General features: G+C 48.8%; 2 protein-coding genes across 3 annotated transcripts; one reads left to right on the top strand and one right to left on the bottom strand.

Moving 5' to 3' along the window:
• Nucleotides 1–1,946: 1,946 nt before the first annotated feature.
• Nucleotides 1,947–18,958, top strand: LOC122391916 (pre-mRNA-splicing factor ATP-dependent RNA helicase DHX16-like). 2 transcript variants are annotated; one of them, XM_043386257.1, is made up of 5 exons: nucleotides 1,947–2,208; nucleotides 7,597–7,979; nucleotides 8,886–9,097; nucleotides 9,983–12,200; nucleotides 18,395–18,958. In XM_043386257.1, the coding sequence occupies exons 1-5, from the start codon at nucleotides 1,954–1,956 to the stop codon at nucleotides 18,810–18,812; spliced, it is 3,486 nt and encodes a 1,161-aa protein (XP_043242192.1). In that variant the 5' UTR covers nucleotides 1,947–1,953; the 3' UTR covers nucleotides 18,813–18,958. The 2 variants fall into 2 exon arrangements, with proteins under 2 accessions (XP_043242192.1, XP_043242193.1); XM_043386258.1 differs by lacking the exon at nucleotides 1,947–2,208 and adding an exon at nucleotides 7,237–7,257.
• Nucleotides 18,959–19,026: 68 nt separating this feature from the next.
• Nucleotides 19,027–24,085, bottom strand: LOC122391917. The gene is made up of 2 exons (XM_043386259.1): nucleotides 23,642–24,085; nucleotides 19,027–20,852 (listed from the first exon to the last, which is right to left on the bottom strand). Exons 1-2 carry the CDS (start codon nucleotides 23,786–23,788, stop codon nucleotides 19,680–19,682), a joined length of 1,320 nt encoding a protein of 439 aa, XP_043242194.1. The 5' UTR covers nucleotides 23,789–24,085; the 3' UTR covers nucleotides 19,027–19,679.
• Nucleotides 24,086–24,887: the final 802 nt, after the last annotated feature.

Here is a 24,887-nt window from a genome sequence, read left to right as displayed (position 1 = left end):
GCGATTCTAGAACCAATGTACCTACTACCCCCTTATTTATTGGCACCAAACAATTAATTGGCATGCATATTTCCCGGCGGCGCCCCGCTCCCATCGCAAAATATGCAACATCCTTTTGTTGCACAAATAGTGCGGAGAAGTGATAGCCGATTTATCCTTTTCGGTAGTGCCATGCTGTGTAGAATTGAGCATTTTATTGAACAGCCATCTAGAATCTACATTTCATTGTGCGCATCAATATGAAAACTTGGTGCGAACTCGAAGATTATTGCTGCCAGGCCAGCAATGCCGAATAGGTAACCTGGGAAATATTAACGAATAAGCAAATTGAAATCTGCGACGAGATGTTATTTTCATTCTTCGATTGAGTAGTAGCATTGAATAGCCCGTTAAATTTAGTACCAAACATGATTCTAGATTGAATTCACCATTGCCTTGCTTGTTGGCAAAAGCAATAAATATGCACACATCGCACGCCGCCCTGGACGCACCCATTGCATTAAAATGCAACGTCGGCTCGACACTCCTTCTGTTCCACAAAAAGTGCGGTGAAGTGATGGCGGATAATCCCTCGAATTTGGTGTCATCCTGTGTAGAATTGAACGTTGTATCGAATGCTTGTCTAGAATCGACATTTTATCGTGCATGCCAATACAAATTGATAAAAGCTTATGTATGGCCAGCAGTGCTCATGGTTCTCCAAATGACAAGTAGGAAAAATAAAATCTGCGACGAGTTATCATTCTCATTCCTCGAATGGCCGGTATCATTAAAAAGCCCGTAAAATGTATTCCCGGACCGGACACGATTATCGAACCAACGTATTATTCCTTTGTTTATTGGCAACAATCAATTAGCATGCATCGTTCGCGGCGGCGTCCCGCTCCCATCGCAAATATATGCAATATCCTTTTGTTCCACTAATAGTGCGGTGAAGGGATTGCAGATTTATCCTTTTCAATAGTGCCATATTGTGTAGAATTGAGCACTTTATTGAAAAGCCATCTAGAATCGACATTTCATTGTACGTATCAACATGAAAACTTGATGCAAACTCGAAGGTTAATGTCAGACGAGCAATGCCGAATAGGTATGTACATACCTAACCTGGGAAATATTAACGAGTAAGCAAATTGAAATCTGCGACGAGATGTTATTTTAATTCTTCGAATAATTAGTAGCATTGAATAGCCCGTTAAATTTAGTACCAAATGTCATTCTAGATTCAATTTACTATTGCCTCGCTTGTTGGCAAAAGCAATAAATCTGTACATATCGCACGCCGCCCTGCTACGCTCCCATTGCGTTAGTATGCAACGTCGCCTCGACATTCTTTCTGTTCCACAAAAAGTGCGATGAAGTGATGGCAGATAATCTCTTAAATTTAGTGTCATTCTGTGTAGAATTAAACGCTGTATCGAATGCTAATCTAGAATCATATGTCATTGGTGTCCGTCTATGCAAAGTTCCACTGCAAACTTGAATTTTCGCCTCGGAGCGGTCGCCGACGGGCCGAGTGTCACGTGACCCCAATCTCAGGAGCCGGTCAAGGTCACATGACCAGAGATCGGTCAGTAGTTCTCAGATTTATCGCTAGAGTAGCGCCACTTGTATCGATGTCCGCCCTTGGACCGTAACGTGCACAAACTGAAAGCGTCAATGAAAGGAAAAACTTCAATAAAAGGCACCAAATCCTAATATGGTATCTCTCAAATGTTTCAAAAAATACGCAGCAGTGACAAGCTTCAGCTGATAGATTCTGTTCGAAAAACCGAAGCGAGCAGCAAGGCCCTATGCGAGCAGTAGCGAGAGGTTATATCAGAGTAGATTGTTAGGAGACTAAACAGTATTATGCGTGTTTCAATTTATGCTTGAAAATATTTTTGAATGTTTTTTTTTCACCCTTATGCCTTTGCTTTCGTCTCCAGCTGGAATAACCAGGGCCATTTATCTATGAGCAGGGGCCATGCTAGTTTCCGGGCCCCGGCGACAACCTATATAGAACACTCTTGCTATCGATCGTGGCAACGTTTTCGGCGAAAGACTATTGCACATTCTCCTTTGCGCGCTTGGGTTTCAGTTTTGAAAATTGGATTTTTTTGGAAAGTTTGGCAGACCGAATTTTTTTGGATTGATTGGTTTCTGAAATTGGAAAGTTTTAGAGGTGTTCCGAGTAGCAAGTGCTGTCGGCGTTGCAAGCATTTTAAGGTATATGTCCAGGTCTTTCCGTCCCAGTCCTTGCACTTATTGTTATGCTTGTTTAAATTCTTTCTTGTCAGTAGGCGGAACTATGGTCATGAGTACCCAAATATAGGAACGTTCCCATTTTTGGGAACGGAGTTCCCAAATATGGGAACGGGCGTTCCCATTTATGAGAACGGAAGGCAATTTTTCGGCCGTTCGCCCACTAAAACTCAAAAGTGCATCACGTCTCAAAAAAGTGCACGCTGATTTAAGTATCTACTAAATCTCCATAAAGTTATCTTTAATCTGACCGTGGAACAAGGAAATTGACCGTGGAATGATATTTTTAATGATTTTTTAAAAATGACAGAATGGTGGAAATATGGGTTATACGACATTTAACATGCAATTTTAAGGAAAATGAAGCATTTTTTACATTTTGAGGTCAAGTATAATAATTTTCGCCTGGTTATGAAGTTTCATTCTAGCGACACCAGATGCTGACATATGCAAGCGAACACGCGGACAGTCCCGAGGTAATATTGTTGACTTTTGGTGTCGGGGCGATCTACCGCGTGGAACGTCAGTGATTTTACCGAACTACTGTTGTAAACTCAGTTTCAGTGGTTTAAAATCATTCAGCTGTATTTTATCAGCCCTGAAAGACATATTTTATTTGGATGCTAGCTGTTTAGCGTTGTTTTATAAGCAGCGTCATGAGCGTGGTTTTTGTCTTCGGCGTTTCTAAGCATGATCGTTTGGGGGGAATTTCTCTGATATAGATCGCTCTGTGTGGCTTATTTATAATTTTTATGCTGATTTCGATCATACCTCGTGCCCATCCTACCAGGCCTTTTGCCACTTACACTCATTAAGAAAGGAAAAAACTAGATTTTCATTGGGACTAGGTGTTTTGAGGGTGTAACATATTCAGCGTTCCCATTTTTGGATACTTCTTGTGCTCGTCAACTCTCGGTGATTAGCAGACAGGTGCTTGACATGTCTCCACCCTCGGCGCGGACGGTGGATATAGGTATGGAAGACCTTGTTGAACATCGCTGAGCGTTGTGAATTACGTAATCCTGCAGAGGGGGGCGTGCCCGCTGCGAGATCGACGGGAATAAAAGCGCAGAAGACCGGGCGAAACATGCAACGGTCTTGCCGGAAAGGTCATCTGATGATTGTTGCGTTTACAATAATTTGCGGCGTTGGACGTGATGCTTGTTAATGAAAAGAGCCCCTGAAAGGCGTCGGTGAAATCGTTCCCAATTTTGGGTACGCCGTTCCCATAATAAGGAACGCTTGCAGCGCCAGTGTACGAGAGCGTTCCCAAATTTGGGCTCGCGGCCCGGGTGATGGACTGCTTTAGAAATAGGGGAACGATTTGAAACTACGATGGGCCTTACAATATCAAACTCTTTCCCAACAATATTGAGACAACTATCAGGCGGTTCACGATCGTTTTATATTTTTTAGACGTCATTTAACAGTTCTTTTTCTTGTTTTAAATAATGCCTACATGGCGTTCCCATATTTGGGTTTATCGTTCCCAAACATGGGAACGAAAATGCGTTCCCGAAAATGGGTACGCTTGACCATAGTTCCGCCTACTGTTGTTCTAGGATGCTCATTTTTTCTCAAAATAAAAATGCTTTGAACTGGTCAGTGGCAGGGATGCGGAGCCGGAGCCGGAGTCGGAGCCGGAGCCGCCGGAGCCGGCATATTTTGCCCGGAGCCGGAGCCGGAGCCGGAGCCGTGAAACAATATAGACCGGAGCCGGAGCCGGAGCCGGAGCCGCCAAAAAAGGGGGCGACTCCGGCTCCTTTTTATTTTTTGAAGAGGAAAAAAAAATAATTGACCTAGTTCGGTTTGACAGTACAAGGCAGTGAAACATATGGTATGTACTTACGTCATGGGCCATCAAGTGAATGAAAAAAGCCGAATATCCCCAGTATCCCACAGTACGCAATCAACTTCCTGTCTGCTCCTCCCCCCCCCCACGTCTACTGCATCCCCAGAACATGAGGACCGGTCATCAGGTGACGGCCATTGTTTTCAAGCCAGTGCAGTGGAATGCGACTCCCAGCACAGTGTCAGCTTACGATGGTTCAGTGAACTCCGATTCGCGGCGACTGCGTTTCCAATGCCATCGCTTCCTAGTCCTTTGTTCTGCCAGTTCTCTCCGAGGTGCGTTTGCGCGGGGACGCGGTCATGAGCCGGTCATGGCAAAGAGTAACGCGTATAACCAATCCAATTTTTCTTCCACCTGTATTTAATTGATTGCATAGGGGATGTACTGAGTCGGAGCCGGAGCCGGAGCCGCCGGAGCCGGACCATTTTACTCGGAGCCGGAGCCGGAGCCGGAGCCGCCATAACATTTCACCCGGAGCCGGAGCCGGAGCCGGAGCCGATTTTTTTCTCCGGAGCCGGAGCCGGAGCCGGAGCCGTCTGAACTTTCCACGGCTCCGCATCCCTGGTCAGTGGTCATGCTACCTTCTCTTCACCTGTCTTCAGCTACCCTTGCTAAATACTTGCATATGATTTTGGAAATTTATACTCTAAATCATGAATCACATGTAATTGCATATATTAGTACAGTCTACTTGAAACAATTCAGTATCTTATCTTTTGTCTTTTTAGAAAAGATTAAGATCAAATTTGAGAAAAGTGATACCTATTTTTGAACTATATTCTATATAAACTATTGTTTGACGCGGAAGCTTCAAACCCGTTGACCAATCATATTGCTAATTGCATAGTACAAATCTATTGGCTGTAAGCAGCAGCATGCTGATTGGCTGATGATGACGGCTGCATTCCTCAGCAAGGCACGCATTCCTCTGCAAGGCGCTCTTTTTGGAACGAGAAATGGAATATCATCCATTTCTCATCCATTTTCTTTTGCCTGTCCCGTAGCTCAGTTGGTAGAGCATTGGACTCCCGGTAGTGAGAGCCCGGGTTCGAGACGCTCTGGCGCTCGACATTTGAGACTCCTGACCGGGATGGTCTGCGACTCTGCGGTTGGTGGGAGCAGCCACAGCCAGTTGAAGTCAGTTGAGTGGGACAGGCCGTGTCCGGCTTTGAAGGGCACGTTAAGCTTTGGCATCTAAATTCTCCCGTTACCCGAAATTGAAATTGCGCGATCGGACGGTAGGGGTCGGGGTCTACGCAACAAGCTCTGCTTAGCGTGGGCTCCGGCTCTGTCAATGCGCCCATTCAAACATTCGAGCTAAATTTATAAAAAAAAAAATCATCATCTAAGGTGATCATTGGTCAGTAAAAGCTTCTGATTTGTGCTAGTCTTAGCTCAAGCTACAAAATTTTATTCCAGTTCAAAACCTCATATTAAAAGTGAACTATTTCCTGTAGTTCTTCCTATGTTGAAATATATTTTTGTTTATAAAAAAAAGTTTTATTTTCTTTGCTGATCATTTTGAGCATAAATCATAAATCCATTGCAAAGAACTAATTTCAGGAAAGTGAACTATTTCCTTTAACAACACTGGAAAAGTAAACAACAGCACTGACAAGACTGGGTTATATTTGTGATTCAGATATCAAGTATCAACTATGATTCACCACTAGAATATGAAATCTAAGTCACACAAGTGATACCTTGTGATAGTGTGCGTCATATTCACACTATCATAACTGTAAGATAGTGTGCGTCATATTCACATAATTTTGAGCACATCATTCACCAGCCAATCCCAATGTGTGCTGACCACTAACTAGTTTCCAAATAATTATTTTTGGAAAATGTCTGGTGTTCTCAAAACACTTGAACAGAAGGATGTTTGCTGGCACAGGCACAGGGGGGGGGGGGGGGGTTGATGCAACTCCCCCTAAGGGTTTTCGCGAATAACTCGCGTAAAATGCGGCCGATCGCGACGAAACCTTCAGTACCTTCGCATTGATCAATTTTACACCTACCCTGAAAATTTCATGACCCTGACCCCAATGACCTTTGACCTGTGACCTCTTTTCCGTGACCATGTTTGGCCGAAATCGCGATTCAGCGTATGTCGGCTCGCATTAACCGCGCGTTTGCAAACTTTTCGTGGTTTGAAACGTTCAAACATGTGATTTGATGCTGCTCCCATGCATTAGGGTGGGTGTCAAGGTCACCTGAAGGTCAGGTCAGGTCATTGACCTTTGGTGACCTCGGCTCACTTTTTCGAGTTTTACATGTTTCTAGGCTAGTTTTTGGAGCTGAATTCGAATTTAGCAACCATTTGAACATTTACGAAGTAGTTTTGGTGCCTTCGTAACATCATGGTAACATGTTACGAAGCTGTCAGAGGCGGATGACAGGTACTACGAATACCCGTCACGACCCCTACCCGTTGACCTGACCTGACCTGACCCGACCTGGTCTAAACGCTTAACGACATCATCTGTGATCAAAACTAATATGATATTCGTGATCAGCACCCCGGAAAACTTCTTAGTAGCCACGCTTTACGACTTTCTAACAGGTCCCGATATTCCCGATTTTTGGGTCATTGACCTGACCTGGAAGGTCAACCGATGACCTAGGAGCTTAAAATTGGGTGTCATTGGCTTCCTCTCGTGATGGGCAACACGCTCGTTTTTTCCGCGAAGCTCTAGCTCCATCAGGGGCCAAACGCGAGGGGGGGGGGGGGGTCGTACCCCCCCCCCCCTTGTGCCGTCGAAGGACTCAAAATGGCCTGTGCCGGCGAGGGTTAAAGCATAGATAGCATAGGAATCATCAGCATATGATTTGTTTGCTCCTTGGAAAAAGGTGTAAGGCTTAACAGTTCACTTGTTACATACTTCTGTTAGTTTTCATCCATGCCTACTGATGCTGAATTAGGTATCTGACCTTATTGGAGTGGAGCCCAACCTTCGAGGATAATATTGTTCTTGCCATGGGTCAAAGTAAGTTCGTCTCTGCTCTTAGCAGCATCATTGTTCACTTTACTTCAGGTGCAGGGTATAGGCAGTTGGCCATCCAGTTAGTGTCCTAAAATAATGATTGTCATTGCAAATCTCTCCACAATATCATTGAACAAGTGTCTGTGAATTGCTTTTGAGCCAGGCTGTTGAGTGGTAAGTTCAGACTGTACCAGGAAGTGAAGTGTACCTGGTAACTAACCATAATCCAGCTAAGTGAAAATGGCAAAGTTTAGTATAAAATGTAGGTATTCTACTCGCCAATCAATTCAGTATATAAAGCTTGAATTGGCATTTTGTTCATTCACGAGCAGCGGGTTGGAAGTAACTATGCATGGAAGCTTAGGTACTTGTAAAACTCGTAAAAAGAAAAAAGGGTCAAATATGGAAAGATAATATTGGACACTTACAACAGCCAATGGACTGGGGGGGATGCATTCTTATTTAGTTTCATTTGTTGTTGTCATCGATGTCTGACTGGCCCCTCTCCCCCAGCCGAGCCGGTCTGCCAGTGCCGCCATGTCGCTGCGCTCCTGGGTGGACGACCAGCTGCACGAGGTGCTCGGCCTCTCGGACAAGTACGTCAGCCAGTTCCTAATCGAGCTGGCGCAGCGCAGCGCCTCCGGCGACCAGCTGATCGACAAAATCCGCGACACGGGCACCATCGACGTTGACGCGCGCGTGGAGGCGTTCGCGCGCCAGCTGCACGGCCGCGTGCCGCGCGCCGCCGCCGGCACTGCCAAGCCGCAGCGCGCGCGCGAGGCGGCGCTGGCCGACGTGTACCGCCGCAATCAGCAGTACCGGCTGCTCTCCGACGACGACGATGAGCCGGCACCGGCGGCCGCCCAGAAGGCAGACAAGAAGAGGAAGCACATCAGGTCTGTGGGGTCGAATGGTTCGTCAGCTCATTATGCCTGTTCTGAATTTATCTTGTCTTAAGTTGAAATGTGCGCTCCTTGTTACGGAGCGAGCGAAGCGAGCGTAGTCTTTCCTTAGATTAACGGAAATTTCTGAGTATGAGCGGCCGGCCGGCCGGCCGGCCGGCCGTGGTCACGCTTTTGCGAGGCTTATATCTCAGCAACCACTTGACCGATTTACACGCGGTAATTTTTGTAGGGTAGCTTCATTCCTTCTACCAAGTGTTGCACTATTCCCGATGCATGTGGGTGACCCCTTATGCACGTGCCACGTGCAAAACGAAGAGGTGTCACTTTTGTAATTGTTGCAATATCTCGGTAACTACTTGGCCGATTGCGCTGAAAGTTGGCATGTAGGTAGGCACCCACTAGGCACTGCATATACATGTGCCAGAGTTGGGGTGCTGCTGCACGTGCGCACGTGCAGGGGTCGTTTCCGGATCTCGAGAACGGCTGGACCGATTGCGCTCAAATTTGGTACACGGTTAGGGACCGGTTAGTAGGGTGCCGTGCACAAGTCAGTTGGGACCCATTTTGCACGTGCGCACGTGCAGGGTGCCGCTTCCAGATCTCGAGAACGGCTGGGCCGATTGTGCCCAAATTTGGCACATCGCTAGAGACCAGTTAGTAGGGTGCCGTGCACAAGTCAGTTGGAGGTACCCCCTCGCAATTTCGCACGTGCAAGGCCCACCCTCTCGCTCGCTCCGTTAGTCGCCCCAAAAGGCGTTATACTGGTATATATTGCGAATGTAAGTTGTCATCAGTCAATTGTCACGCATGAAAATCAGTCGATATTCATTTTCATGCTGCAATTTTTAATTGTACTGTCCCCTCATTTGACACGCACACGGCTGTTGTCATTGACAGGAAACGTAAGCAGTCGTCGAGCTCCGAGTCAGCCGATGAGCGGCCTCGCGGCGGCGTCAGTGTTGCGACGCCAGGCGGCGCCACCAGCTCCGAGGACGAGCTAGAGGCCGAGGAACGGGCCCGGCTGAACGACCTCAAGGAGCGGGACGCCCTCACCGAGCGGATCAAAAAGCGCGACCAGGAGAAAACGAGGAAGGTCGCGGAAAAGTCCGGTAAGATGATCGTTACAGGGCCTGCAAACTGTATGAAGGATGACTTCGGAGTGCGTGGACTGGGCCTGTTGTTTCTTTCACCGCGTTGAAAGCTGAGGCTGCTGCTATTTTGTGTCCGCGTGCTATTAGTCTCAAAGCAAGGGTTCCAGCGGCCAGTAGTTCTGATGGGATGAATGTCCTCACACTCGTTCCAACTCAGTGGTGTGGGGTGTGCTCGGTTTGAGTCTGGCAGCGGGGTCGCTCTGACAGCGGACAGCTGTCGGTCTAATAGCTGTGGACATTCAGACTATACTCAAGCTGCTGGTCGCCAGAGCACTTATTATTTTGCGTGGGCTTTTTATTTTAACTTACAATATTGCGATGCGCTAAACCTGCGTAAGTTAGTGCTGGATAAAAAATAGATACATATTGCACATCGTAGTTTGATATTGGTTTATCCCCTGGAAATTGTTGGCAAGCTATGTTATAGGCTTTCTGGAATCATTAAATTATTTCAAGATTTTCTGTCCAAAAGAGTACAAGCTGTTTCATGCCACGATATTTTAGTGAAATTGACGTGCGCCACCGTTAAATTGCCAGCATTGGTGGTGATGCATCTAAAATGCGAATTGGGGCTCACTGATATTCTATCACATGGTGGAAACTAGCGTTATTTTATGTTAACTTCGCCCCGATGGAGACCAGTTTAGTTCATTATTCTGAAGCGAAATTATCGACCGTACGCTCTATGATTACCGTTGCGACTGAAGCACAAAGAGCTCAATGTATAATCCTATTACAGACCACGCCTCAGTGGGTACCGCTGTAGTCGAGGCTAAGTGTCTGTTATTTCCGCGGAGCCCTGAGCCGCCCCGTCCCTTGACGCCCCTCCCCCCACCCCCGCAGACCGGCGCGGGTTCGAGGAGGCCGCCAAACGTCTGAAGCTGGAATCGGAGGACCGCGCGGCGGCCGTACCCCGGCTGCGGCTCGAGGCGCGCCGCAAGTACCTCTCCAAGCGTAAGGAGGACAAGCTGGCCGAGCTCGAGGCGGACATCGCCGACGACGAGTATCTCTTCGAGGAGTCGACACTGACCGAGCGCGAGAAACGTGAGAGAGATTACAAGAAGCGCGTGCTGTCGCTGGCCAAAGAACATGAGAAGGCGCGCGACCTGGAGCGCGTGCAGCGGTACCACATGCCCGAGGACATGAAGGAGGAGCCCACCAAGAAGTACATGGAGACGGACGCACGTGAGAAAGCGCCCAACTCGGAGCAGCGCAAGTGGGAAGAGGAGAAGCTGGAGGCCGCGCAGTACCGGGTCGGCGCGCGAGACGCGCGCGCCCGCGAGCCCGAAAAGAAGTACGATCTGGTGCTGGACGACACTGTCGAGTTTGTGCAGGCCATGAAGATGCCGGGCACGTTGGAGAGCAGTTCCGGCAGCGAGGACGACGGAGATGGTAAGAAAAAGAAGAAGAAAAAGAAAAAGAAGAGTAAAGAAAAGAAGGCCGACGGTCCGGTGAGCGCGCGTCTGGAGGGTGACGCCGAGCGGGTGCTCTCGGCGCGTGAGAAAAAGGCCAAGGAGATCGAGGAATGTCAGCGCAGCCTGCCAGTGTTCCCGTTCAAAGAGGACCTGATCCAGGCGATCCGCGACCACCAGGTGCTCATCATTGAGGGCGAGACGGGCAGCGGCAAGACCACACAGATCCCGCAGTTCCTCTACCACAGCGGCTTCTGCGACAACGACATGAAGATCGGCTGCACCCAGCCGCGCCGGGTGGCAGCCATGTCCGTGGCTGCCCGTGTCGCCGAGGAACTCGCCGTCAAACTCGGCAACGAGGTCGGCTACAGCATTCGCTTCGAGGACTGCACGTCGGAGCGGACCCGGATCAAGTACATGACGGACGGCATGCTGCTGCGAGAGTTCCTCTCCGAGCCTGACCTGGGATCCTACAGCGTGATGATCATCGACGAGGCCCACGAGCGCACCCTGCACACAGACGTGCTCTTTGGACTCGTCAAGGACATCGCCCGTTTCCGCAAGGACCTGAAGCTGCTCATATCGTCGGCCACGCTGGATGCCGAGAAATTCGCCGACTTTTTCGACGGCGCTCCGATTTTCCGGATTCCGGGCCGTCGCTACCCCGTAGACATTTACTACACGAAGGCGCCCGAGGCCGACTACATTGACGCGTGCGTGGTGACGGTGCTACAGATCCATGTGACGCAGCCCTTGGGCGACATCCTGGTGTTCCTCACTGGCCAGGAGGAGATCGAGACGTGCCAGGAGTTGCTGCTGGAGCGCACCCGCCGGCTGGGCTCCAAGATCAAGGAGCTCATCATCCTGCCCATTTACGCCCACCTGCCCTCCGAGATGCAGGCCAAGATCTTCGAGCCGACGCCGCCCGGCGCGCGCAAGGTGATCCTAGCCACCAACATCGCCGAGACGTCGCTGACCATCGACGGCATCATCTACGTCATCGACCCGGGTTTCGCCAAGCAGAACAGCTACAACGCCCGCACCGGCATGGAGTCGCTGATCGTGACACCCGTCTCGAAGGCGTCGGCCAACCAGCGGGCCGGCCGCGCCGGACGCGTCGCCGCTGGGAAGTGTTTCCGTCTGTACACGGCCTGGTCGTACGCGCACGAGCTGGAGGACAACGCCGTGCCCGAGATCCAGCGCGTCAACCTGGGCAGCGTCGTGCTGCTGCTCAAGTCGCTGGGCATCGACGACCTATTGAGTTTCGACTTCCTGGACCCGCCGCCGCAGGAGACGCTGATGCTGGCGCTGGAGCAGCTGTACGCTCTGGGCGCGCTCAACCACCGGGGCGAGCTGACCACGCTCGGCCGACGCATGTCCGAGCTGCCCGTCGACCCGCAGCTCTCCAAGATGATCATCGCCTCGGAGAAGTACCACTGCTCCGAGGAGGTGGTCACCATTGCCGCCATGCTCTCCGTCAACAACTCGGTCTTCTACCGGCCCAAGGACAAGGCCGTGCATGCCGACACGGCCAGGAAGAACTTTTTCGTGCCGGGCGGCGACCACCTGGTGCTGCTGAACGTGTACGAACAGTGGGCCGAGACCGACTTCAGCACGCAGTGGTGCTATGAGAACTTCATACAGTACCGGTGAGTGGCGCCATGGCTTCAGTTTTTAGGGGGGAGGGTTCGCGCTCTTTTGGTCTAACAAGGTGGCCGAAGAACGGTGGAAGGTTAGGAATTTGAGGCTGGGGTATTGGTTTCAGCAGCCACCATGCTGCGCCGCTGCTGCGCCAACCCTGAAGGGCAGGTCACCCAGCCAGCCCTATATCCTCCCACCGCACTGCCTGTGCTGTGAGAGCGGCTCAGTTGGGATAATGGTGACCGTCGCTCGTAACAGGGGGTTTGGGTTTTGAGAATGATAGGCGAGAGAGATCGCAGAGAAGGCGGCGTCGCTCCTTTCTACCGGGCCGGGGCCGGGGCCGGGGCTCTTAAAGGGAGATAATGACCTTTTTCCACAAAATCTGAGTTAGGATCATTTTCTGACAAAACACAACAAGTTATAATGTAAATTAAAACCATTTTGCTCAATGCGGTACCTTGCCGCAAATATCTCAACTTGAAGTCACGTTAGCGGGGAGCGCTGAAAATGACCGTTGAATAAGTACTTACATCACTTTTTGGTACTTGCATGTAATTTTGTAAAATGAGCGTATTCCTTACATTTGATCTTCATCACATCTAGTTAGTTAATGGTCGTCTATAGTGCCTTCAAAAGATATTCATGGTTTGGGGGTGGTTTATGTCTAAATTTACGCAACTATTTTTCCTGTTCATCATCTGAGGCCATATGCTGCTATTTTAGTAGCAACGACTCAATTTTGAATCGGTCCCGCCGACTGCACAATAAAAGAAGATAGATACAACACTTTTGCGGCATCACTGAAAAACTTATGCAGTACTGTTATCAAAATTCTCATAACACCGTTCGACAAACCTGAAGTCTTTTTGAAATAAATATGCTTGTATTTTTCGCTTCAGGCTCTGAGGCCAAAATAATGAATTTCGTAGTCGCAATCGCAAGATTTGGCTGCGTTTCTGGCGCATGCCGTTCATTTGTGGCGCAAAATAATACTTGGAAACAAAGAAGAGTAGGCACTATGTACGAATCTAATTAATTCTAAACCGAATTAACTCTAATTCAAATTAGAATCCTTACAACCAAGCAACGACAAGGCGATAACATAAACAAAAACCCAAGCGTCGCTGTTTGAAACAAAAGCGCCATATACTGCGACTTTTTTATAGAGAAGGACAAGAAGGACAACGCATTTCGGTGGGTGTTACAAGTACTGCAAGTACTGCTTCTTTTTTGCAAAAATAAAAACCTTTTTCACATACGAAAATGTGCTAGGAAATTTTCATATTTTATAGAAACTACAGTAGAAATAGTATAGATGTCGAGTAATTTTTATTAAAGAAAAAAGAAAGCTCATTATCTCCCTTTAAGGCCATAGCTTGCAGCTGTGGAAATACTTCGTACTTGCTCTTGCTAACCAAAGTATATGGTTACGTATATTTCGTTTTTTTTTTTGGCTATGTAGGAAAGGTTTCCGTTTCTTCTTGTTTCTTAGTGTCATTTAATCTTTTTTATTGCAAGGGTTAAGTGCAATAAAAATATTCCGATACGCTTTGCTGTTCTAAGATCTTTTTTCATCAAAAACCTGCCTGATTAAATTAGTTGTAAATTGTACTCTTGTTGCTCCCGGATACTGGTTTTATTGCATAGTTGTGGTGCTCCATCGCTGGATCGGAATGTTCGGTATTTATCATTAAAGGGACTGTCCCACCTTTGCATTAGTTCTGAGTTGAGATAGCCAAGTTGGCGGTCAGGTTCAGAAACCACTATATATCCTGGTCGCAATATCCTCAGTTTCGTGGTGTTAAAGAAATTCGTTCCCTTCATTTGAAAAGTGGGCCTTAGCTAAGGCCCTATGGCCTTAGCTAAGGCCCTATCTCTTAACTATTAACGGCCATTTGATGACGTCATTACTCATTTGCCTTTTGAACGCCTGTCACACATTCAAGTAAAGTATCACTTGATTTACGAAGAAGCCAATCAGAGACACTCTTGTTATTGTATAAGCCGCGTCATATTTGAGAGCAAATATATTTGCTGCCAAATTTCCCCTCACATTGACATGAAGTAAATCCTTCATTACGTCACAGATTCGATATGAATGACGTCACGATGAAATATGAAAGTCGCAATATCTCAAAAAGTATACGATGAAAACGCGTAAAAACTTGCAGAATTCGTCAAAATATCATGAGTAACATTTCCGAATCCTAAACGGTACTTTTTTGAAGGTGGGATAGTCCCTTTAATGACAGTGTTGCCACTTGCCAGTCTGACGGAACAAGGGCAGGTAAGTATCCATGGACGCTGTTTTTTTTTCTATTAGCAGATGCTGTGTGGTAGGTACTTGCCGCCAATTGTCGCGCTAAATTACTTGCATTGTGTTCATTATCAATACTTTTTTACTGCGTTGCGAGCTGCAATACGTTAACAATGACTCTGAAGTCTAGACGTCATCACTGACTATGAATATTTCCTCATGCTGTAGCTGAGTATTGATCTTATGGAACTGAGCAAAAATGATGAATGTCTCTGATCCGATTGTCACATCGCTACTGCCTCTGCCGTTCACCGCTCACTGGGGACCCGAATGGGCTGGGTAAGAGCTGGGATGGGGAGGATGGAATCTCGTGTCCTCTTAATATACCCTTGAGAGGAAGTCAAACTATACCTCATCCACACACATTAGGTTGGGGATGCATCGCGCCCAATCATTGGGCTATAGGCGGGTAAAGGCAGGACCGATCCCTCATCTGGATTACAATATATGAACAAAATTAGTGCATTCCTTCAGGCGCAGGTCGCGAACAGAGCCATAACCCATCACAAAGCATCCACTGCCCTCTGGAAGGCTGGAAATGTTGCGGCCACATCAGTCTGCAGCGTCCTGTGACGTTATGCAGTTTGTGACTGACCGCATTTTGTATCAGGGGTTTGTGCTTCCTGTGCGGCCTGAGGGGACGCGACACGGCTGCGTTTGCGGGTAACACTTTGAGGCAGTACGGACAGCAACATGCGAGTGCTCGCAATCGATGAATGTTTCGATGCCAACAATCGTATGTGCACTGATTTTGCACCGGGTTTCATTTTCAGCGAGCGGCCAACGGGAACATTAACCAAAGTTCGTTGGCTAGGCGAGGCAACTGCTGCTTCTCTGCTGCGAAGCGTAGTTTAATTCCTAGCCTTTGTTTCTGGGAGGGCATCATGTGAATGCCTGTTCAAATTATAAACTAAACTCGATTACGGGGGAAATATGTGACTGCTGCTGCATTGATGTTTCAGTCGATCTGCACGAGTTAACACTTTCGGACTCAATGGAATCAAAGCTGCTCCCGTTACAATTAGGAGCATTATAGAAATGCGCAGTTTGGGCGTGGGCTGACCATGGTGGTATGGTCCTTGCCTATTTCCAATAGTGTATAGTTATGTTCTGCGACCAAACTTGTCTGATCTATCCAGTGAAACAGTAACGTCTTAAATTCAGTACCTACCTCGACATACCGCGATATCGATTCATGGAAGCCATCCAGGTTTCGCGGAGCTTGCAAATGTAAATCTTGTCTGCGGACTCCGTCTCGATGCGATAAAGCCCGCACCGAGATGGATACCATTGCGACTATTGAGGTGAGCTGTCTCGCGGTCTGATGGTGTAGTGACGTATCGAACTTCTGACCTCAATCGTTGGTCCAACTGGACTGGTTTACGGTGGGATAAACGTGTTTGTTTCGGAGTTTGACCGCTGTTGCTTCAGTCACTGAATGGTCAGGTAGCATGTGGTGAATTAACTCTGGTTTGAGTCCTTTCACAGACTCGGGAAAACCAACTTAAAGGGACCATCCCACGTAGACCATGGTAGACATATTATGATGTCTACCATATTAGACATCTGTTGCTTCAGTCAGAAGCAACAGATGTCAGAAGTCAGACATCAGATGTCAGTCAGTCAGATGTCAGTCTGTCAGATGTCAGAAGTCAGACATCTGACAGATGTCAGATGTCAGATGTCTGTCAGATGTCATGACAAGATGTCAGATGTCATGTCATCTTGACATCATAACCGGTTATAACCGGTTAACGGTTAACCGGTTAACCTTAACCTCTACCATCATAATATGGTAGACATCATAATAATATGGTAGACATCATAATATGGTAGACATCATAATATGTCTACCATCATAATATGGACCATCCCACCTTCTAAAATGTTGTTAAAACCAGTTAAATTGTGCCCGACTTTATAGATTGGCTGACCAGGAACACGGTTCTGGCATTTATATTTCATAAAACATCTTAGGCTTCCCATATTCCAAACACAAACTTTCAAATATGTGACGTCACAGCCCAAAATTACCTCCTTCCCCAGGCCACATTACTGTCATAAAGCTGATTCTTTTTACTCTGTAGGCACCACAACAAAGTTCAGACCAAGTTTTAAGCGATTTTTCAACGAACAAACCCATTTAAATCAGAATGACTAAACGAGGTGACGTCACACTAACGGTCGCTCCATGTTGAAGATAGGGCCTTGTACAAGGCCCATTTTCAAATGAAGGGAACGAATTTCTTCAACACAAAGAGGCCGCGGGGGTTGCAACCTAGATAGATAGTGGTTTCTGAACCTCGCCGCAAACTTGGCTATCTCAACTCAAACCCCATGTTAAAGGTGGGATAGTCCCTTTAAGTCATAGACCTTAGACCACCTCTTCCCCGGCGATGGTGTCATTCCGTGGTTGAATATGTTATGGATAGGTCATACTAAAGCTCTCTGGGCCGAATACGGCCTACCGCTGCATTAACCCGCGCCCTGGTGGGGTCTGTTTATAACGCGACCTGGTGGGTGGGGGGGGGGGCTATTTTTTGCCCCCCCCCCTCGTATCTCCGAAACTACTGGACGGATCCGCAAAATTCAAACGGCGTTCGAAAGGCCTGTCAAATTTGTCGAAGGAAACCAAATTTCATTGACCTCGGGGTCACCGATGACGTCACAGGTCAGGTCAAAGATGAAATGTTTCACCGTTCACGGGTCTTCTGGGGAATGCGCTATAACACCGAGGAAAACGCATTTTGTCGAGAATCAGCGATAGGGCGTCAGTTGCCTAGTAGATATGTTGCTATTAGAGGTCACTGACAATACCACGTCAGGCCACAGGTCAGGTCACCAAGGGTCACAGGTCAGGTCACATAAGCCCAACTTTACTAAGGTTGTGTGATGCATGTTTTATGGCCAATTTTTCATTTCCAACTCAATGGTGTTGGTTATAAGACTATCAGGTACGGCTTAGGTCACTTTCTGGTGAAGTTCAGGTCAAGGTCAGGTCAAGGTCAGGCCAAAAAAGGTCAAATTTTAAAGTTGATAGTTTTGCATAAAATGGGTATTGATTCGATGCAGCGCGTCACGGGGAGTCTAATGGTGGTCTTTGTTTTGCGCTACGGGGTCTAGAATTGCTAAAAAATTGAGTTTGAAAATTTGACGTCATCAATTTTGAACAGTTTTTCGCTATAACTTCGCCAAAAAAAGAGGTATCAATCTCAAATTTGGTATGTGGATGGAAGGCGGTAAGGACTATCACATATATTCCGGTTTTTGCGAAATTCATAAAACTTTTTGGATTTTTCGATTATTATATCCAAAAAATTTACTTTTTGATTTTTGGGGGTCAAAATCAAAATATTTCAAAAATCCGAGATAGTAGTTTTGTAGCCCTGTTGATTCTACATCTTTTATGTATTTATCATTTTTCTGTATTTGCAAAGCTATAGGCCTGACAGCTCTTCCCGCGAAACCCTTTTTTGGGTCGAAAACGGCAGAACATGACGTCACTCTGACGTCATTTCCGGCCAACCTATCATAGCCTTTGGAAAATTTTTTGGTCACAATGTGTAAAATTGATGTCCGGGAGGGTACTGAAAGTTTGGTGACGATCGGCGCAGCGGTTCTGGAGATATAGCAAAAAGTCTGGAGGGGGGGGGGGCAAAAAATAGCCCCCCCCCACCAGGTCGCGGGTTAAGTACCTTCTTTGATTCATGATCCCGATCCCGCACCAGCACTGGCCCTGTCCTTTTCCCGTTCAGTTCTAATTGTGTCTCTCTGCTACTCCTTGTGCTGTCCTATTGCGGGCCCGCCCACGCCCTAGTTGTTCCCACTCCCACTATAGCTGCGGCTGTACACATTACTGACCGACGGTTCACCTACGTCCCCCAGGTCGATGAAGCGCGCGCGTGACGTGCGGGACCAGCTGGCCAGCATGCTGGAGAGGATCGAGGTGCCGCTCGTCTCGGCCAACAAGGACGACAACACGGCCATCCGCAAGGCGATCACGGCCGGCTTCTTCTACCACACGGCTCGGCTGACCAAGGCCGGCGGCTACCAGACGGTGAAGCAGTCGCAGACGGTGCACATCCACCCCAACTCGTGTCTGTTCGAGGACCTGCCGCGCTGGGTCATCTACTTTGAGCTGGTGTTCACCACCAAGGAGTTCATGCGGCAAATCGTGGAGATCGAGAGCGTCTGGCTGCGCGAGGTGGCGCCGCACTACTACAAAGGGAAGGAGCTGGACGACTCCACCAACAAGAAGATGCCCAAGGGAAGGGGCAAGTCGAAGGTGGAGCTCGAGCGGTGACGAGGGATGGACAGGGACCATACGGGGAAGGGATTGGGAGGGAGGGATGGGATCATCGCCATCTGTATACTATCACGTGTTATTGTCATTGTGATCTGTTATTACTGAGTGTGTGGGTTGAATACAAACGCAAATCATATCCAAGACATTTATTGTCGAAAGCGTGGGAGGGAGGGAAGTGGGAGAGGCATAGAATGTGTGAATCAGAGAGTCATTATTGTCAACCTTAGGTATATTTCAAAATATTTGTCGCCAGATATCGATGCTCTGCTGCGCAATGTCAGCCCATCATCGCCAACGCAGAGCCATCCATACTCATAAGGATAAAGTGAAAATGTGGCAGAAGTTCGCACATCGCTCTGTTGTGAAGCGGAACTGATTTCAGTTCTAAGGGAGTTAAGGTAGTATGGCTACTTGCCGGTGTTCGTTGAAGTGATGGTTAACTTCTCCATCCCTTGACGCGCATCCGGGCGCAATGAAATCTGACGCTGGTGCACAGGCTGACTGTCACCGAGCTGTGGTGTTAGGACGAGCAGGAGTGGACTCGACGATGATTGTTGGCTCGCCAGGGGTCAACCGTGTGCAGCTGCGGCCGATCTTGCTCTGAACTGGAAGCTAAATAATGCTGAACACGTGTCTGCCGCTACAGTTGTGACAATGCTGGCTTAACAGTTAACAGTTAACACCTGGGCCTGAAGTTTCTTGCTCAGTTGCAGTAACGGCGATGCAGCACAGCCTTGCTAGTGGAGAAAGCACCGGTGGCGCGCTGCCCACTCCAGAGGTTCAACGTCATTATAACGAGAAAGCTCCCGCGATCTCCGCGCCGCACCGGACTGCGCCAGTTTTGCCGGCTGTCCTAGATTTTGATTACGGCGGCAGGGTGCAGGCTTCCCTGTTACAAGAGTTCCTCTGCTCGTCCGTGTTCCAGGGTCCTCCTTCAGTTTCGTTCAGCACTCTCTGGAAATCGCATTGGAACATTGGTCTGAAGAAGTCGCCGATGCTGGACTGACACCCACCGGACGAACCGGCGCTCTGCCACGCCGACTGGACGTACACAGAGTGCGGGTGGTGGTCTCCCCTCTCGCACTCCTTGTGTATGTCGAATGTCAGCTCTCTGACGTTGACGGTCGTGTTGCCATCGAACTCGAGCGATCCCGGGTCGGCTCGCTTCACCCGCAGCACGGTGATGTTGAGCGCCGGCCGCCGGCCGGTGCCACGGTCGCCCGCCGCACGGAGACCTCGCAGCCCACCGGGGTGCAGACGGGACGAGACCCGCAGGTCACGCACCGAGAGGCCTCTACTGGCGTTCACCCAGAGCGAGTCCGGCCACAGGTCGCCGATGTCAGTCTGGCTCAGCGAGAGCCGCGACACGTTCAGCTGCACGCCACCGGTGGCGATGACCAACACCTTGCAGTCGAGAAAGGTCAGCTCGTCCACGGCCCCGGTGATGGCGTCTGCTCTGACCCGGCCCAGCCGGCTGTGCCTCAGTGAGAGCTCCTTGGCGCCCGGTATCACACGCAGACACCCGGAGCGCAGCGTGCGCACCTCGGCCGAGATCAGCCGCAGGCGGCCGACGCGGCCGGCCAGCGCGCCGCGTGCGCACTCGGCGACGGTGACGTTGCGCAGGGTGAGTTCGTCGACTGTGGCCTGGATGGCGCCCTTAGCCAGCACCAGTTCGGTGATGTTCTCCAGGAGAAGTCGGCGCACGACGGTGGTGGCCGCCAGCGCGCTGCCGTCCACCCGGCACCTGGCCACGTTGGTGATCTGCACCACCGAGTCGTTGCCCCTCCAGCCGTCCAGCGCGTGCGGGTGCAGTTCGACCTTCCCCACCCGGTCGATGGTTAGGTTGCCGCTGGTGCCGACCGGCGACGGCACGGTTGATGTTTGAGATCTACCCAGGAAGATGGCAGTGTCCAGGTCTTTCAAAAGAACTTCTTGCTTTCCGTCCAAAGCGTTGTGTTCCACCTCCACACCATATGAGCCATTTCTGAAGTGCAGTACTTGATAGCTCGAAGACGTCTTATCCTTTACACGGATAACCTGTAGAGAACATGTCAAGGATCGTGTGAGATCATGCAATCTCTTTGACAATCGAACGTCTCAATAGATAATCAGGTACATATCAATGCTCGAAATTAATCCCCCAGGCACCCATAAGCAAAAGGCATCATCCTAACGGTATGTGCAGGGTGTCCGGAAATTATTTGCCCCTTGTTTATTCAGCTATAATCCCCAGTGGCGCGGGAACTTCTTCCAGACTGGGGGGGGGGGGGGGCTGAACCATAAAAGAGATCAACCTAGGGTACCCCCAAATCTAGTTTTCTCACCGGTTTTAGGCCACTTATTTTTCAGAATCCAGACCTTGGCCTTTCAACAACAAAAAAAAAAGAAAATATTTGCACAAGTCAGGTATTCCGTCTCAGCTGAGTGAAGAAACTACCGTTTTGGCCACCTGGAATTAAGTTTTTAATCTGCCAAGTGAGTTGCCGAGCCAGTAAAGGGGTGGATGATTTTTCACTTACATGCTTTCTTCCTTGGCCGATCACTTTCGAGATTGCGGCATCGGCTCTCGGGACATCAAGCGAGTTGATATCCTGTCTGAACCTCCTTGGAGGTCAGCTGCTCCCTCTGTGGATCTTACACTGTCGGGCACATGTCCATCAAGACAGCCCATATTCAGTCCAGATTCAGCCCGGATTCAGCCCAGATTCGGGACACCTTCGATCAAGCTGAAACTCGCACACCATGTAGGTCCTGACATGCCCAATTCACAGTCCGAGTCATTCGGGGGCACTCCCAGCCGTTTGACCTACAGAGGTCAGCAAAGGTCACGTGGCCAAAATTTGCACAGCAGATTGTGGCCTACCGATTAGAGCTAGAGCGCTAAAAATGGCACCAATCGACTCGCAAGCATCTAATCTTACTTTCCCAATACCCATTTGACCTCTCAAGGTCATGCGATGACCTAAGATCATTTGTGGGCTATGTCGAAAATACACTTGCACAGCAGTTCTCGAGTAGAGGGATTGACCGAATTCCAAATCAAAGCACATCATCGGGTAGTTCATAGGCCGTAGTAACTTTCCTTAGAAACCGCCTCTCGATATGTGACCCCGTTTGACCTCAGCAGGGCAAAATGTACAAATAAACGACACTCCGTACGTCGCAGCCCGGATTCAGCCCGGATTCGGGACACCTCCGATCAAGCTGGAACTCGCACAAAATGTAGTTCCCGTAGTTCCCATATCCGCTCTGGGATGCCAGAGCGGATGAAATAATGGGTATGACAGGGCGGGGGATACTATCGCGAAATAAACCATGACCCAGGGGCTCTTTGTTTATTAACCTTCGCCCCAGTGGGGGGGGGGGGCATATGTTACCACCCTGTCGCGTTTTTTGCGTGTGAATAAAAAACCGCGGCGCGTAGCGCCGCGCCGCTTGGGGTAGCTTTTGGTACATCAATTTTTGACAATGTGTGAAATTTTTGACCCCAGGTCATGTCAGGTCAGGTCATCAGGTCAAGTTTACTGACCAAGCCTAAAAAAAAGTTTGCAATCATGTCCAGCCTGCAGTGTTTGTCAGAAAGGTTTGAAACTTAGTGGATTGCATGCTGTTATGGGCGCCTACAATTTGTATATCTCGGATTTTTTATATCCGTGACCTAAGGTCAGGTCAGTGGCGTGACCTTTCCATTACAAGTCAATGGAGAAAAATGAAAATGCCTCTAGATCCGTGTGTACGCATCGGAACAGTCCAAATATTTCAGAATCACAATGATTTAGTCCACTCGTGATGACCAAGGTGTCATTTTTGCTGATAGCCTCTAGACAGGTCATCCGAGGTCACTTGAGGCTACAAACAGTTTTTTGCCAATAACTCGCGATTGGAAAGAGATAGAACGCTGGGGATGGTCTCATTGTGTTTGTCTTGTTGAGACGCATCGACTGATATGCAACATGACCTTTTCCGGTAAGGTCATGACCTTGACCTGAGGTCAAATTTTCAAGTTGACCTTTCAAGGTCAAATTATAGTCCATTCGACGCGTATCGGCGAGGGGAACACGATTCTGGCAATAGAAATGTCGTGGCTTTTTGTAGTCGAAAGTTATTGTCGAAAAACACTTTTCGTAAAAACAGCTATTTTTGGAGTTTTTGCCCTCTGGAGGCTAAACCGTTGACCTGAGGTCAATATTGATTATGACCTTTTCAAAAGAAGAGTTCAAAAGCTATCGATTGCTGTTCCATGCGTTTTTCTAGCTACCATAGTTCCTGAGATAGCGGCATGTTTTCTGAAAAATATAATGACAATTGGCAAATTTTGACCTTTGATGACCTCTGGTGACCCCAATATTGCTCTAAGGTGAAAAATGACCGAAATACTTTCAAACGTACGCATTGAGAGCTATCGACTGCTTTTTACCGCGTCTTTCTAGCCCTCTTAGTTTTTGAGTTAGAGGTGGGTGGTAACATATGCCCCCCCTCACTAGGGCGAAGTTGGCTGAGACCGCCACTGGGGCGCGGGTTAACTAGGCGGCGAGCTGATGGAGGGGCAAATAATTTCCGGACACCCTGTATGTACAGTCTGTCTTAAAAGTAGGTACCGCGCAAAGTGACGGTGGATCCATCAAGCCTGACTGAGGTAGGGCCTGCTATAATTTGAAAGTTACCGAACCAATTGACCTAGGGAATGGACGAGGATGTGAATTGCTTCGGTGACTCAAATTTAGTAGGCCCTTCCTCGGTCAGGCATGATGGATCCACCGTCACTTTGCGCGGTACTTTTAAGACAGACTGTACGTTACAGCAAAATATCGCAATTGTGAATTCACCTTCTTGCGCATGCTAAGGTCGCACTCGATGCCGTTTTGAGAACCCCGTCGGAAATGGCAGCAGCCATTACGTGTGTTGCATCTTAAGCTGTGAGCGCCAACCCACAGCAGAGTCAGCAGCGCTGCCCGCAGCGGCGGCTCGAGCATGGTGGCCGCGCTGCAGCAGATCTGGGACGACCGCGCGCCGGCCGGGGTCCCTTCACTTAAGAGCAGCACACATGAACGGCTTTGAGTGTTTCCAAACCGTGACTTTGGGATGCTCTACGACTGCAGTAACACTGAGACACTGAGACGCCGCGGCTTTGGAGCGTTCTACAGCAGCACAGTGACACTGATACACTCCGATTCTGGCACGTTATACGCTCGCAGTAACACTGCACTGATTCAGGAGCGACTGTGAGCTAGCCGGGATAGGTACCACGAGCGACCACATTTATCGACAGTGTCGGATAGAGGCGACCACCGGAAGTTGGTCCGTCCGTCCCGGCGCCCCCTGCCCTGCGGCCGACAGTGGGCGCCATCCGGCTTCCGGTCGACGAAACAGCATATACATATATGTGGAGCGAATTGCGGTTTTGAGTCACACTTGATAACCCGTGCCTTCTGCGCGGCCCTTTGTGATGCTGTGCGGCCTGTGCAAATGATGCTCATCACCCTGAAACTGTGTAATGTGTATGGAGTGGATCATGCGTCTTGCTGTGCTCCAAAACGGCTGTCCGTATTCCGTAATTTGTAGAGAGCTGCAGGCAGGTTCTGGTGAATATGGATATGGTATGGATATCCTTTATTCCACATGGCAGACGTTGATGTTCAAAGCTGCACCAGTACTCTGACCACTAGCCAGTTGTGGCGACAGATCCTCCTATAGTGTTTTGTTTTTAGTCGGGACATAAGCATTAAGCACAAACACGTTGAGTGAGTAGCCCGATAATTTCTGCCGTCTGTCGGCCATAGTGAGTGTTAGTTTGTCGCGCATTTCCGGTCACCGTCCCGACCGTTCGCCGCCTTGGCGGACGGACGCACAGGCCAGCTTTCCGTAAAGGCCTGGCTACACTATTTGTTTTCTGCGTGCATTTTTTGCGGGTTTGCGTTCTTTGCGTAATATCATTCTAGAAAAAAGTTCAAAATGAAATAACTTTTAAATTAGTTAAATGTAAAAGTTAATATAATTCTTATATTAACTAAAATTGAATATAAAAAACATCACAAAAACGTAATAGGTAGGGTAACTGGGGAAAACGCACCC

This window comes from Amphibalanus amphitrite, unplaced genomic scaffold, assembly GCF_019059575.1.
Source record: "Amphibalanus amphitrite isolate SeventyFive unplaced genomic scaffold, NRLGWU_Aamphi_draft 000461F_arrow, whole genome shotgun sequence".
Classification (NCBI taxonomy): Eukaryota; Metazoa; Arthropoda; class Thecostraca; order Balanomorpha; family Balanidae; genus Amphibalanus; species Amphibalanus amphitrite.
Note: the sequence above shows the minus strand (reverse complement) of the source record. Positions and strands in the feature narration are given on the sequence as shown.